The sequence below is a fragment of the Balaenoptera musculus genome, chromosome 5 (genome assembly GCF_009873245.2).
Source record: "Balaenoptera musculus isolate JJ_BM4_2016_0621 chromosome 5, mBalMus1.pri.v3, whole genome shotgun sequence".
NCBI classification, from domain to species: Eukaryota; Metazoa; Chordata; class Mammalia; order Artiodactyla; family Balaenopteridae; genus Balaenoptera; species Balaenoptera musculus.
In genome coordinates, this window is record NC_045789.1 from 47,629,582 (window position 1) to 47,642,655 (window position 13,074).

The window sequence follows — 13,074 nt, forward strand, 5'->3', positions numbered from 1 at the left end:
AATTCAAATTTTGCTTTTTGGAACTTTCTGGAATTTTCCCAATATTTTCCATTCCAGTGCAGAACCAGGAATACGAGGCCTACTGTGTGTGTGTGTGTGTGTGTGTGTGTGTGTGTGTGTACACATATACATCTATATCCATTGATACACACACATATATATGTATAGATATCTATATCGATATACAATACATGTAACTACATAAGATATCCACACAACTGTATCGATATCTATGTATTATATATCTGTATCTCTGTAATGACCTCATCAGACAGGGGCACTGAGAAAGACATCACCTTACGAAAACAAATGCTACTCTCTTGCGTGTAAAAGGAAAACGAAGGGGAGAGGAGGGGGGTAGAGAAGCCGCACTAAGGCTTCCAGGATGCAAGGGGCAGTGCTAGGACCCGCTGGCTGCACATACCTGGCGCTTGTCTGCGGTGGGAGATGACCGTGACCTCATGTGGACAGGGACGGCCTGGACGTCTGAGCGCTCCAGCAGGTCCTCGGCCGACATGGACTTCCCGGCCCTCCCGGCCGCGGACCCCCACGGGGAGGGCTCCCCAGGGGTCCTGTCCAGCCTCTGGGGGCCCTTTGGACCGCCAGTAGCTCCACCGAGCAGTTCTCTCGGGGCTTGGTCTCCGCGGCGCCGTTCCCCGAGGTGGCGGCCGCCGGCAAAAGAGCTGCTGCGATCTCGGGGGGCCCGTGGCGGCTCCCCGCCACCCCCTTCCGCGGTGGCCGGCTGGAGGGCGGCCTCCCTGCGGGGCGCCAGGCTGGGCTCCCGCAGAGAGGAGAGACTGCAGGCCGCAGCGAGGCCGGGGCCCTCGGGCGCGGCCTGGAGGTAGGCGCTCTGAGCGCGCTCCCGCAGCGGCCCAGGCTCCTGGAGGCCGCAGCCGGCGGCAGCGGGCCGCTTGCCGGTCTTGCGCTGAATGTAGTCGGCCAGCGCGCTCTGCTGGAACTGCTTCAGCTCGGGCCCCGACAGGCTGAGGGTGGAGCAGGCCCTGCCGTCTCGCTCGAAGATGCGGCGCCGGTCAGCCACCGAGCTCTCCGCGAACTGCGGCCCCTTCCTTGGCGGGCCCGGGGGCGCCGGCTCGGCCTCCTCCGAGACCCCCACCTCGTGCATCTTCTCGGGCTCCGAGTACGAGCGCTTCTTCTGCTCGGGGGTCAGGTGCCGGCGCGGCCCCCTCCGGGCGGCGGGGGGCGCGGGCCGGGCTGGGTCGCCCTCGGCCGGGGTCACGCTGTGCCGCTCGCGCGGGGTGTGCGGGGAGGCGGAAGCCGGCGCCTCCGGGCTCCGCAACCCCACGTGGGCGGAGGCGGGTCGCAGCCGCCAGGGCCTGGCAGCTGTGGGCGTCCCCGGCTCGAGGTCCCGGCGTCGAAAGGAGGTGGCGCCCAGGACGCGGGACTGCGCATCCTTGATGCTGTTCCGGTAGGCGCGGCTGAAGGGGGCATCCTGCACGGGCGACTCTGGCGTGCGGGGCCGGTCATTGGGCCACACGGCCTCCTTCTCGGCCTCGCTGAAGAGCTGGAAGGTGCTCTGGCTGCGGAGCAGGCGAGCGTCCCGCCTCGGCTGCTGACCACACGGCTGCCAGGAAACCTCTTCCGACTTCGGCTCCCCGTTTTTGCAGTGCGGCTCCCCATTGCCTAGGGGTTCCGTGGATTCGGAAAAACGGATATGGGCCTTTGTCTCCTCCAAGTCATTCCCCAAAGTATGAGAAGTTGGGAGTGTCCTGTTGGGCCTGTGGTTATAACCGTAACTAGAGCTGCCCGCACTTGGGGGCCTCTGGCTCCCTTGCTCTCGCTGCTCGATCTTGGAAACCTTCTCCAGCACCGAGCAGTGGGGCTTCCCGTACTGAAAGCCCTGCAGAGCCGAGGCGCTGCTGGAGCTGAGCCTCCTTCGGCCCAGACTGGATGTCTCCTGCGGGGGCGGGGAGGGCAGCTCTTCATACCTCGGGTCTGAACTGTGGAACGAAGCCGAGGCACTGGTTCTCCCCTCAGGCCTGGGATAGGAAACTGACCTGTCCAGCTGGCTCCTGTGATCAGGAACAATAGTCCTTCCAGAGTCCTCTGCCTTGGTGCTGACTGCACAGGTGGATGTGCCTTCCAGGTAGATCTCCTGGGCTCCCCCTCCTAGATCCAGGCTGCTTTGCCTTCTTAGACTCTCAGGAATGTTCTGGAGGGAGGAGAAGGCAGATGTGGTCTTGCCAAAGTTGCTTGGCATGCTCTGGCCCAGGCTGCCTCTCTCGAGCCTCCGCCGGAAGTTGGCATTGTGGTCTTCATGGAAATCACCCTCCCAAAGCTCTGAGGGCAGGAAAGATCTCTTGTCTTCACCCACTTGCCAGGCCTGAGCCTGAGGGGATTGGAGGCCGTGGTAATTAGAATATTTGTTGCCCTGGGTGCTCTTTCTCTCACTGGGATGTGGGCTGTTGCCTTGGAGAGGTGTGAGAAGTCTCTTCAGGGAGGTCTCCTCCTTGTTTTCAGGCACTGAGGGGAAATGGACTTTGTAGGGGACACATTTGGCTGAAACTTCAGGTTTCCTCTCTCCTGGGTACACTGAGTCATGTTCTAGGGGCTGGCAGAAGGCAAAGCCAGGCCTGCTAGATCCATTTTGGTTCCCATTCTCATCAAGGGTGGCCGTCTTGTCGCAAGCTCCCTGCGGAGCTGGATACCCGCCCTCCTTGGCCAGCGCAGGGTAGAGGGTGCCGTTACCACTCACGGAAGGCCGGGGCACCTGGGCAAAGTGTGGCTCCAGGGAAGGTACCGGGTAGATGCCAGTCGGCAGCAGAGGTTGGCCAGGTTGGGCCTTCTGGGTGTAATTATGCTTGGGCTTCACTGGGGGGCTGTTTTCTGGACTCTTCTCCAGCACGGTATGCAGCTGTTCCTCTATGAAGGGAGATTTCAGGGTGCCTGCAGAGTTTGCCTGAGGCCGGCAGAACCGTTTCTGATCAAGGCTAGACCAGGAGCCAGGCCGCTCTCGCTGCCGAAAGGCCGCATAACTGTCACTCCGAGCCGGGGGCAGAGGCGCACCCACTTTAGGAGGCAAGTTGTCCGCGGTGGTCTCCAAGGAGCTGGGGCAGTGCTGGCTCCAGGAGGGGGGTGGCGCTTCCTTGCCCCGAGGAACACTATGCCATTTCTCATAGCCCTGACCATCTGCCAATGCTCGGGCCTCCTTACCTTGCAGAAGCAGGCCTGAAGAGTTCACCTCATACTCTGCTGAGACTCCCCTCCGGGGATCATAGACTGTCTTAACATAGCGAATGTCTGCCTGCCTCATCCCTTCTAGGAGGCCACCTCGAGCAGAAGTGGTGTCCACGGAGCCCGAACGCTCCCGGCCAGAGATGCCAGGGGGCGGATATTCGAGGATGCTGGAACTGGTGGAGAAGGAGCTGTAAGCCGAGTCTCTCTTGTTATGGAGGTGGCTGAGCTGGTCCATGCTGCTGGTAGACTTGGCCGGGGAGAGAAGGTGGCAGGGCGGGCATCCCCCGCTGGGCTCCAGGCTGTCCATGCTCCCCTGGGAGCTGCACTGGTCAGGGCTCCGCCTCAGATAAGCATGGTCATAGCCGGAGAGGTCACTGGTAGAGGAGCTGGAAGAAAGGGAGGCAAAGCAGTCAGCAGGGAGTCCGTATCATTCAGCAGGCTTACAGGCACGGGATCCAGCCTATAAACGTACTCTTGGGAAAGATGTTTGGTTTCTGGAAGGGTGGGGGGAAAGGGCCATATTTGGGCCTTACTCAGTCTCCCTACGTGTCGTCACTAGGAGTAACTGCCCAACGCCGCAACCTCTGTGCCGCTAATTAATCACCCAGGCTCGCCAAGGGAGAAGCGGGAGCGCGAGGAAGCCACGTGGCCTTTGGACACGGGCGGCACACTGATGTGATGTGCTCCATGCCGGAAGTGACATTCTGCGCATGGCAAGAAATGAGAGAGGTGGGCGAGGAAAGAGGAGGAAGAGTGATGGAGACTGACATTTTATGCCTCTTGGGGCGTCTGTGGGGAGAAGGGGAAAGCTTAGTAAGAGACCAGGCACGTGAATGGCTGAGGGAGACTCTGCACGTGTCCATGGTTTTAGTTAATATCTTTCCTTTTTATGGAATTGAAGGGTTACTCCCTGGCAATCTTCCTGGAATCTCAACTGTACAAGAGACAGTTTGTTTGTGGGGAGAAGGCCAAACACAAAACTGAAAGAGAGAAATACTGAGAGAATATTACAGAGTTAGAAAAAGCGGATGAGAGAGAAGGAGAGGCAGGCTGGATAAGAAGCCTTAATCATAGGAGGCTTTTGGGTGCTGGGAGCCAATCACCCACGGACAACTTCCCAGAGTCTGGGCAAAGCCTCATATACTGGAGGGTAAGACCTCCTTCACGAGCTCGTCCAGGTTATTTTCAGAGCCTGCCTGGGGGAAGGGGAGTGACTCTCACTCCTGGCATCATATACCCCAGAAAGCTGCCATAAGACAGAATTACTTATAATTAGCTTTAATTATAAAATCAAAATATACTTCACCCCAGCAATGTTGGGGGAGAGAGGACATAGACATAGGAAGGAGTAAGTAGCTCAAAAATCAAACAGCAGTCTCAATAGTTCAAACATTTATGACTCACTATTCTCTAAAGAAGAGGAAAGGAGAACTAAGAGTTCTTGCCTGAGGTTTTCCATTTTTAAATGAATAGGCATTTAAACGCTATTAAAATTCATGGAGCTATTATTATATGTCTAGATCTCATGTAAATAAATATGGTGCCTTAATGGCCGAGTACGCGATAATGCTTTGTGGCTGGACTGTCTCCACAGTATATGGGAAGAGAATAGAAGGAGTCACCTGCTGAGTCGAAACTGGTGCTGGAATTCAAGGAAAAGAAGACTACATTTTCAGCAACTCACCCTAAGAATAATTTTCTCTATCAAGGGAAGTGAACTTACTTAATGGAGCATCCTGCTTTGGGAGGGACAGGTATAAATTCAAGGGAGAAAGGAAGGGAACAGCTCCTGAGCCAACCAGATTAGGGAAGTCAGTCCTGGCACCCAGTGGCATGGCATATGTCACTGCCAGTTTTTACTCCCACCCCCCTCTAAATGAAGAGGCTGTGTTGAAAATGCACATGACATGGCTCAGTTGAGGATAATCCCATATGACCCGCTTGTGCTTCCCTTTATCTCCTCTAACAGAAGATTCAGAGCTAATACTTTGAGGGCACATGGAAGCAGTAGACCCCACAAGGGCTGTTTTGCTCATCAATTCCATGCAGGTGGTAGACACTACTTAATCCTCCTCCCAACTGCTAAGAATTTTAGCAGTCTTTCACTAAAAGGCTACTTCAAATCTAATTTAGGAGCATGCAAAAAAAATCAAAGTGAATAAACTGATGGGTTAACTGTAACACTGTTGAGTGGGAGGAAATGCCACCACCAACATATCTCAAAATACAGATGGTATCTAGAAATATGAAATCACTAGTAAATCTCTAGCCAGGCAGAGCTAGGGTAGAGTGGGTTCCATCCCGTAGCCAAGGGAAACTTAACCCACTGTTCCTCAGATGGAATGCATCACATGAGGACCAGGAGTGCTCTTCCCTGCTACTCAGGGAGGGCTGTGTCCCCGCCCAATTCCCATTCCCAAGCTGACTGGGAACTAAGACCAAGTGACCTATGCCATGCCATGCCATGGAGTGCCCTGACATCACCCTCTAGGAACAAGTTCTTCTACCATGTTCTGGAAGCAGTCATTCTGACTACCCTTGCCATTCCTGCTTCCAAGATGGGGTACTCTTAATGATGGTTGAGAAGAACTTGGCATGAAGGTCTTCAAGCCCTGCAAGAGCTGCAAGCCACACAGAGACAGACTTACTCTTAAGATGAGTGCATCAAGTGTTGTCAGAGTTCTTACTGTGGTCTGACAACTTCTCCTACCTCATTTTCTACTGCCCTCCTTCTTGCTCACCGCACTCTGGCATAATGGCCAACTTACAGCACCTCAAACCCATGAAATAGGACTTCCCTGGTGGCGCAGTGGTTAAGAATCCACCTGCCAATGCAGGGGACACGGGTTTGAGCCCTGGTCCGGGAAGATCCCTCATGCCGCGGAGCAACTAAGCCCACGTGCCACGACTACTGAGCCTGCGCTCTAGAGCCCACGAGCCACAACTACTGAAGCCCGCGTGCCTAGAGCCCATGCTCTGCAACAAAAGAAGCCACCACGATGAGAAGCACGCGCACCACAATGAAGAGTAGCCCCCGCTCGCCGCAGCTAGAGAAAGCCCGCGCGCAGCAACAAAGACCCAACACAGCCATAAATAAATAAATAGATAGATAAATAGATAAATAAATAAATAACCCATGTAATACATTCCCATGTCAGGGTCTCAGGGCTTTTGTACTCGCTGTTCCCACAAAAAAGGAATGCTCTTCACCTGGCGCAATCCTTTCCCCTTATTCAAGTCTCTGCATCAGAGAAGACTTCCTGCTACTCACTAAAAAGTACCTCTTCTGTCCTTACTCCCTGTTACTCTGCTTTACTTTCTTCATGGCACTTACCACTACTTGACATCACATCACCTCTGTTTGAAAGTATTAATATTTTCTAAATACTTAAACCACAGCAAAAAGCACAAGTGTAGGCAAATATTTCCTAAAGTGTACTCCTAGAATATTAATTGCTTAGGTGACCAAATATGTTTGGAAAATACCGGGCTAGATGACTTAAATAATTGTAATTACTTTAAGACTCCTGAGTCCTTAATAAACTTGCTCATGTGATGTTCTTAAAGGAAAATATACTAAGCAATGTTTTCTAAACTTATGTGACCCTAGAAACTTTTTCCCAAGGAGTATCTAATGGATTATTATTCCATGGAACACACCTGGGGAAACAATAAATACAGCAGGTTGGGGGCTTTTTATGTCTTGTTCAGTCTTGTACCCTCAATAATCAGAAATCATCTGAGACGTAGTGGGTATTCCACACATATTTGCTGAAGGAGTGAATCAATGAACACATACTAGTTCTTTAGTATTTTGATACTGTTATTTCAGCCTCTTAGGAGGGCACCAGACTACGCGACTTTTCAAGGTTTCTTCTAAAGTATATAGGACTTTAGAAGTCCTAATACTTTAGGACCATTGTGAGATTTCTGTATGACAGCAAAAAGGCAGTGACAAGGATCTGAGAGAAAGAGGCTGAAATACAATTTCAGTGGAATTCCAGATCCAAGCCAGCTTGCAGGCAGTGAAAATTACATGTCTCCAGCCTCTCTGAACTTCTCTCTCCCTCTCTCCTCACTCACTCCTGCCCTTCCCCACCCCTAGAGCTCCCTCCTTCTCTTGCTTCTTAACGAGAAGCAGATCCACACATTTAGGACTGAGACTACGTAATATTCCTGGTTTCTGGAACTGTCAGAAGTCTGTCAGAGGGATGCCGACCACCAGACCACTAGATGCCACTGTGTTCCTCAGAAACGTGCCAGGAGAGCTTCTCCGTCTACAGCTGCCAAGGGCTGACCCTCTGAGCAGAACTCGGAGCTGCAAGCCCGAGGCATGGAATGAACAGACCACAGGATGCTTTGGGCTGCAGTAGGAGCTGGGTAACCCGAGCTTCCCTTTCTCCCTCTCTTCCTCCACAGAGCTTTTGTGCTGACAGTCATTGTGTCAGCAGGAGGCTGTTCTGAAGCTTGAATTAGAGGGCAGACTGGTCGGTACAGTACAAGATCCACCTGCCTCTGGAGGTTGGGATGAGCAGGAAACAGCAGGTAGAGAAGCAGAACCTTCAGAATATTGCACTTCTGATGCCAGCGCCATCATTCTCCTGAGGCCTCTTGGAGCTCACCACAGTTACTGTGAGCAGTTATTCTAAGCACTGATTGCAGTCGTCTTATTTCTGCCTTTGGACAAGCTTGTATTTTAGGTCACAGTATGACTTCAGATTTAGGGCCTCCTAAGGCTAGCGGTTAGGAGGCTCCAAAGGGCCCCACTGTTTAGGGGTACCCTGTTAATACACTCCTACATTTTATAAGTGTGTGCTGGTTTATGCCATTAACCTAGTCCAATACTAGGTTTCACTGTACCTCTGACAAGTCTTCAGCCTAATTATTATAATTAGTTTTCATAGTTACTGAGTGCTCACTATGTTTCAGGAACTACACTAAATGTTTTGCATATGTTATTTTGCTTAATCCTCACTACGAGCCAATGAGATCTGTATTATGAATTTCATTTTACAGACAAGGAAACCAAGATCAAAGAGGTGAAGTGATTTGCTCAAGCTCACGCAGTAGGCAGTGAAGTTGAGATTTAAACCGAGGTCTCACTTAAAAGTCCAAGTAGCTCACCATCGTGCTGTCCTTCCTTCATACTGTTAGGCACCTGCATCTAACCTTCTAAAGGCCTTCAACACCGCTGTGCCCACAGAGCAAAGCACTGTGCCTGCCTGGGGCGTGGGCCCTGCTAGCAGCTCTGTTCCCGGAGCACACATGGCTCAGATGGTGAGAAGAAATTCTTTCAGGGTTATTGGGAGGGACACGGGCAAGGGAGAGGAGTGTCTGTCACAAGGAGGGTAACCAGGAAAGTATCCTAATGTGCTGGGAGCCATGCCCACCAGTCAGAGCTCTAGGATTTGGCCCTTGATTTGACCAGACATGAGTGTTAGGGGTTCTGAGTCCTCGCCAAATGCGTCCCCACCGCCTGGTAGTTAAGTAATCCTTCCAGAAACACCCTCCACTCCCTGATACAGACAAGCACTTGCATCTCATTTGTATGTGGGACCCATATTACCTTGACTTTCCTACCTCCCTACCATAACCTATATCCAAGTACTTCCAAAAAAGTGGTAAGTGACAGAGCCTGCCTCCCTGGGGTCAGAAGATGGATTCCAATTTGCATGGCTCCAAGTCTGTAGTAAATGTAGGGGCGTCCTGACTTAGTTCTTTAATATAAAGAACTAAGTGGGTGGTCAGGCTTGGCTCCCTTCTCCCCAGTCCCCTTCAATTGTGTAAGGTCTGATTACCATAATAAATCCCTTCTCCTGTAACACCTGTGATGGCTCTGCTTTTCCCTGACTGGACCTTGACTGATAGTGACTAGAAAAGCAGAGGAAGAATAACTAGTATAACTAGTGTAGAGGAAGTATAGGAGGTTACACGCAACGGCTTTGAAACCTAGCTTGAATTTGAGTCTTGACTTGGGTACTGATCAGATGTTTGACCTTGGACAAAGCCATCTTTCCAGCTTCAATGTCCTGTCCTGCGAAATGGAGTTAAGAACACTGTATCTGTTTCAAGGGTGTATATGAAGGACCACACGAGATAATGTATACACTGAGCAGTCCTCGGTGTGTTAACTGCTTCGATTGGAGCTAAGCTGGATAACTGGCTTTAACAGAAGGAGAAAAACCAACTGGGGAGTTCAAATACTGAATAAAATCATTCAGATAAAAATCCGATACAGAGGAATGGATAAAGAAGATGTGGTACATATATACAGTAGAATATTACTCAGCCATAAAAAGGAACGAAATTGGGTCATTTGTAGAGACGTGGATGGACTTAGACACTGTCATACAGAGTGAAGTAAGTCAGAAAGAGAAAAACAAATATCGTATACTAATGCATATATGTGGAATCTAAAAAAATGGTATAGATGATCTTATTTGCAAAGCAGAAATAGGCACAAACATAGAGAACAAACATATGCATACCAAGGAGGAAGGGGGTGGGGTGGGAGGAATTGGGAGATGGGGATTGACATACATACACTATTGATACTATGTATAAAATAGATAACTAATAATCTACTGAATAGCACAGGGAACTCTACTCAATGCTCTGTGGTGACCTAAATGGGAAGGAAATCCAAAAAAGAGGGGATATGTATATACATAGAGCTGATTCACTTTGCTGTACGGTAGAAACTAACACAACATTGTAAAGCAACTATACTCCAATAAAAAGTAATTTAAAAAAAACAGATACATATTTGAAGGAAGGACATTACGCACTGAGGGAGGGAGTTGTCAGGTTTTCTAGTATAGTGCTATAACGTGTAATTGAGAAATGTCTGACTGAGAATCGATAGGCCCCATAAATATCTCAAATGACCAGTCAGTGTTCAAAATAATCCTGTCCTCCCTTCATGCCGGTCTAGCCCAGGATATGAAGATGACTCGTACACACATTAGGGGTTTTAAGAGGATGAGGATAGTGGGTAGAGAGACTTAATACTCAAGGTAAGTATAAGAAAACAATCTTTTCTGGGAACAGGACATCTGAAAGTAAGAAGCCCCTGGGTCTCAGCTGTGGCCACTTACCTGGAATGGTAGCTCTGGGGCCAAGGAGTGCCAATCGTGCCCTGAGATATCTGCATCATGCTGGCATCGGGTTGGTGCTCCCCAAATCTGGTTGAATGCCAAGAATGAGGTCGGCCCGAAGGTTCACTGCGCCTGGGGAGACACAGGAGAGGGACCCCCAGCGTTAGGAGCAATCTCAGCTGATCTCTTCACCAATGAGGTTTACGGACTTGGAAGCAGAGACCGCTGTATCCTCAGAGACGGAAAACAATCAAGTAAATACTGGAAAATGGAGCTTACTGCTCACTTCTCTTAGGAACCATTGTTTTTTTTCCTGCTTTATTAATATGTTTATTTTCCTTTTCATTTTGACATGATTTCAGTTACATAAAAATATTGCAAACTTAGTTTAGAGAATTTCTGAATAAACCCTAGTGCACTGTTGGTGAGAGTGCAAACTGGTACAGCCACTATGGAAAACAGTATGGAGTTTCCTTAAAAATAGAACTACCAGTATGATCCAGCAATCCTACTTCTGGGCATATATCCAAAGAGAACTGAAATCAGGATCTTAAAGATATATCTGCACTCCCATGTTCACTGCAGCATTACTCACAATAGCCAAGATATAGAAACAACCTAAGTGTCAGTGGATGAATGGATAAAGAAGATGCCATATATACATACAATGGAATATTATTCAGCCATGGGAAAGAAGGAAATCGTGCCATTTGCAACAACTTGGATGCATTATGCTAAGTGAAATAAGCCAGACAGAGAAAGACAAATACTGAATGATTTCACTTCTATGTAGCATCTAAGAAGGACAAACTCAGAAAAACAGAGTAGAGTGGTGGTTATCAGGGGTTGAGGGGGTGGAGGAAATGGGGAGATTTCAGTCAAAGGGTACAAACTTCAAGTTATAAAGATTAACAAGTTCCGGGTATCTAATGTACAGCATGGTGATTATAGCTAATTCCGTATCATATACATACATACTTGAATGTTGCTAAAGGAACAGATTTTTAAATGTTCTCACCAACTAAGACAGAAATGGTAACTATGTGACTGGATAGAGCTGGCACCTAATACAGTGGTGGTAATCATTTTGCAATTTATAAATGTATCAAATCAAGATGTTCTACACCTTAAACTTGCAGTGTTATGTATCAATTATATCTCAATAAAGCTGGAAAAAAAAATCCCACATAACCTTCACCTAGCTTTCCTACATGTTAACATTTTATGCTTTATAAATTTAAGGCACATGGAGTTGCCTTGGTCTTTCTTTGCACTACTTATCCATATATAAATATGGGAGCAATAATTCCTGCCCACCTCCCAAGGGACTTTCTGGGGATTTTTGAAGTTCTCTGTGATATCCTGACGCTGGATAAATGCTATTATTTTAATATCTTGGTAAGAACTACATAAAAACTACCAGCTACCCTGGTGTTAACACACTCTGATCTGCGGAGTATAAACAACAAGATGCTCTCCAAAACAGTTTCTCATTTTGCAAGTCAATGAATTCACCTTTAAACATCCTGCCCTTATAACACAAAGAACTGACAAAGCCAAAGGGGAAAAGTGGGTGTTCTTCAGACTGCAATACTGAAGGATGAATTTGGTAAGGAGGATTCCACTACTATAGAAGGTCAGAGTCAAGAGAGAGTGGCTGAACTTTATTTTTGGCAGAAAAGTGAGATAATGTTTACCAACAACTTCAGGGATTTCTAGACTGAAATCTCAATGGAGAGAAGAGAGGAGGTGCCCTGAAGTACTGACAGAATGTAGCTACCTAGGCTTAATATCAGTCTCCTTCATGAAGGATCAGACACCTTGCTGAAAGTTCTGAATCAGACTCTGAAGTATAAAAGGGGGCTGTGCAGAGGACAATGGAGATACGCTGTTTCATCTAGGTTAAGTGAAAAAAAATTTCCCTTTGTGCTTTAAAAACAATAGCAAGGCTCCCTTTTAAATGTAAGCTATCCAGACCTTTCTTCAATTTCCTTCCCATTCATTCAAGGGCATCCATAGAGACTTTCTACATGGCAGCCACTATGCTGGCACTGGGGATCCAAAGAAGAACAAAGTATCACTAGACCCCAATAATTCACAGTACAGTAGAAGAGACAGCCAAGTAAACCGCTATAAGACACTGAGATGGGTTCCGTAATCGAGACCTGTTCAAGGTGCTCAGTGAACTCAGAAGAGGCAGTCACCGAACACATGAAACCATGAAAGATTTCTCCAGATGGCAGGGGGCGGGAAAAGGAAGGGAAGGACATCCAGGTAGAAGAAACAGCATGACAAATGCATGGAAATGCAGAAGAACACGGTACAAGCAACTTAAGTAGGTGGAGAGGAGATGACGAGTGAGAAAGGAAGGCAGCAGATGAAGGTGAAGAAGTAGGAGGGTCCAGGTCTCTCTGAAGGGTGTGAACAGTATCCTATGGGTTTGGAGGCCACCTAAGAACCTTATCCAAGGAGGGCCATGTTCAAATTTGAGTTTCAGGAAGATACTGCCAATAATGAGAATACATTTGAGAGAGAGACAAGATCGGAGGCTATCGTATTGGCCAGGGTAAGAGATAATTAAGAGCCGGCACTAAGGCAGGGGCAGTGAACTTAAAGGGATGACAGATCTAAGAACCACTGAGGAGGCGAAATTCCCAGCCTGGTGAGCACTTGGATGTGGCTGGTGTAGAAGAGACTATAGTCAAGGAGGAAGGACGGTCTTCATAGAATGGTAAGAACTATGAGATGGAGGGGCGGGAGTGGAGGGAGGAAGGAGGGAAAC

At 48.8% G+C, this 13,074-nt stretch overlaps 1 protein-coding gene across 1 annotated transcript in view; it reads right to left on the reverse strand.

The window, feature by feature from the left end:
* SHROOM3 (shroom family member 3) overlaps nt 1–13,074 on the reverse strand; it is a 320,936-nt gene that overhangs the window by 34,125 nt on the left and 273,737 nt on the right. Inside the window, exons 4-5 of the mRNA XM_036853462.1 lie at nt 10,293–10,424; nt 425–3,581 (exon numbers count right to left, since the gene is read on the reverse strand). Of these exons, the coding sequence (XP_036709357.1) occupies nt 425–3,581; nt 10,293–10,424 (3,289 nt within the window). The remainder of the gene's footprint in view (nt 1–424; nt 3,582–10,292; nt 10,425–13,074) is intronic.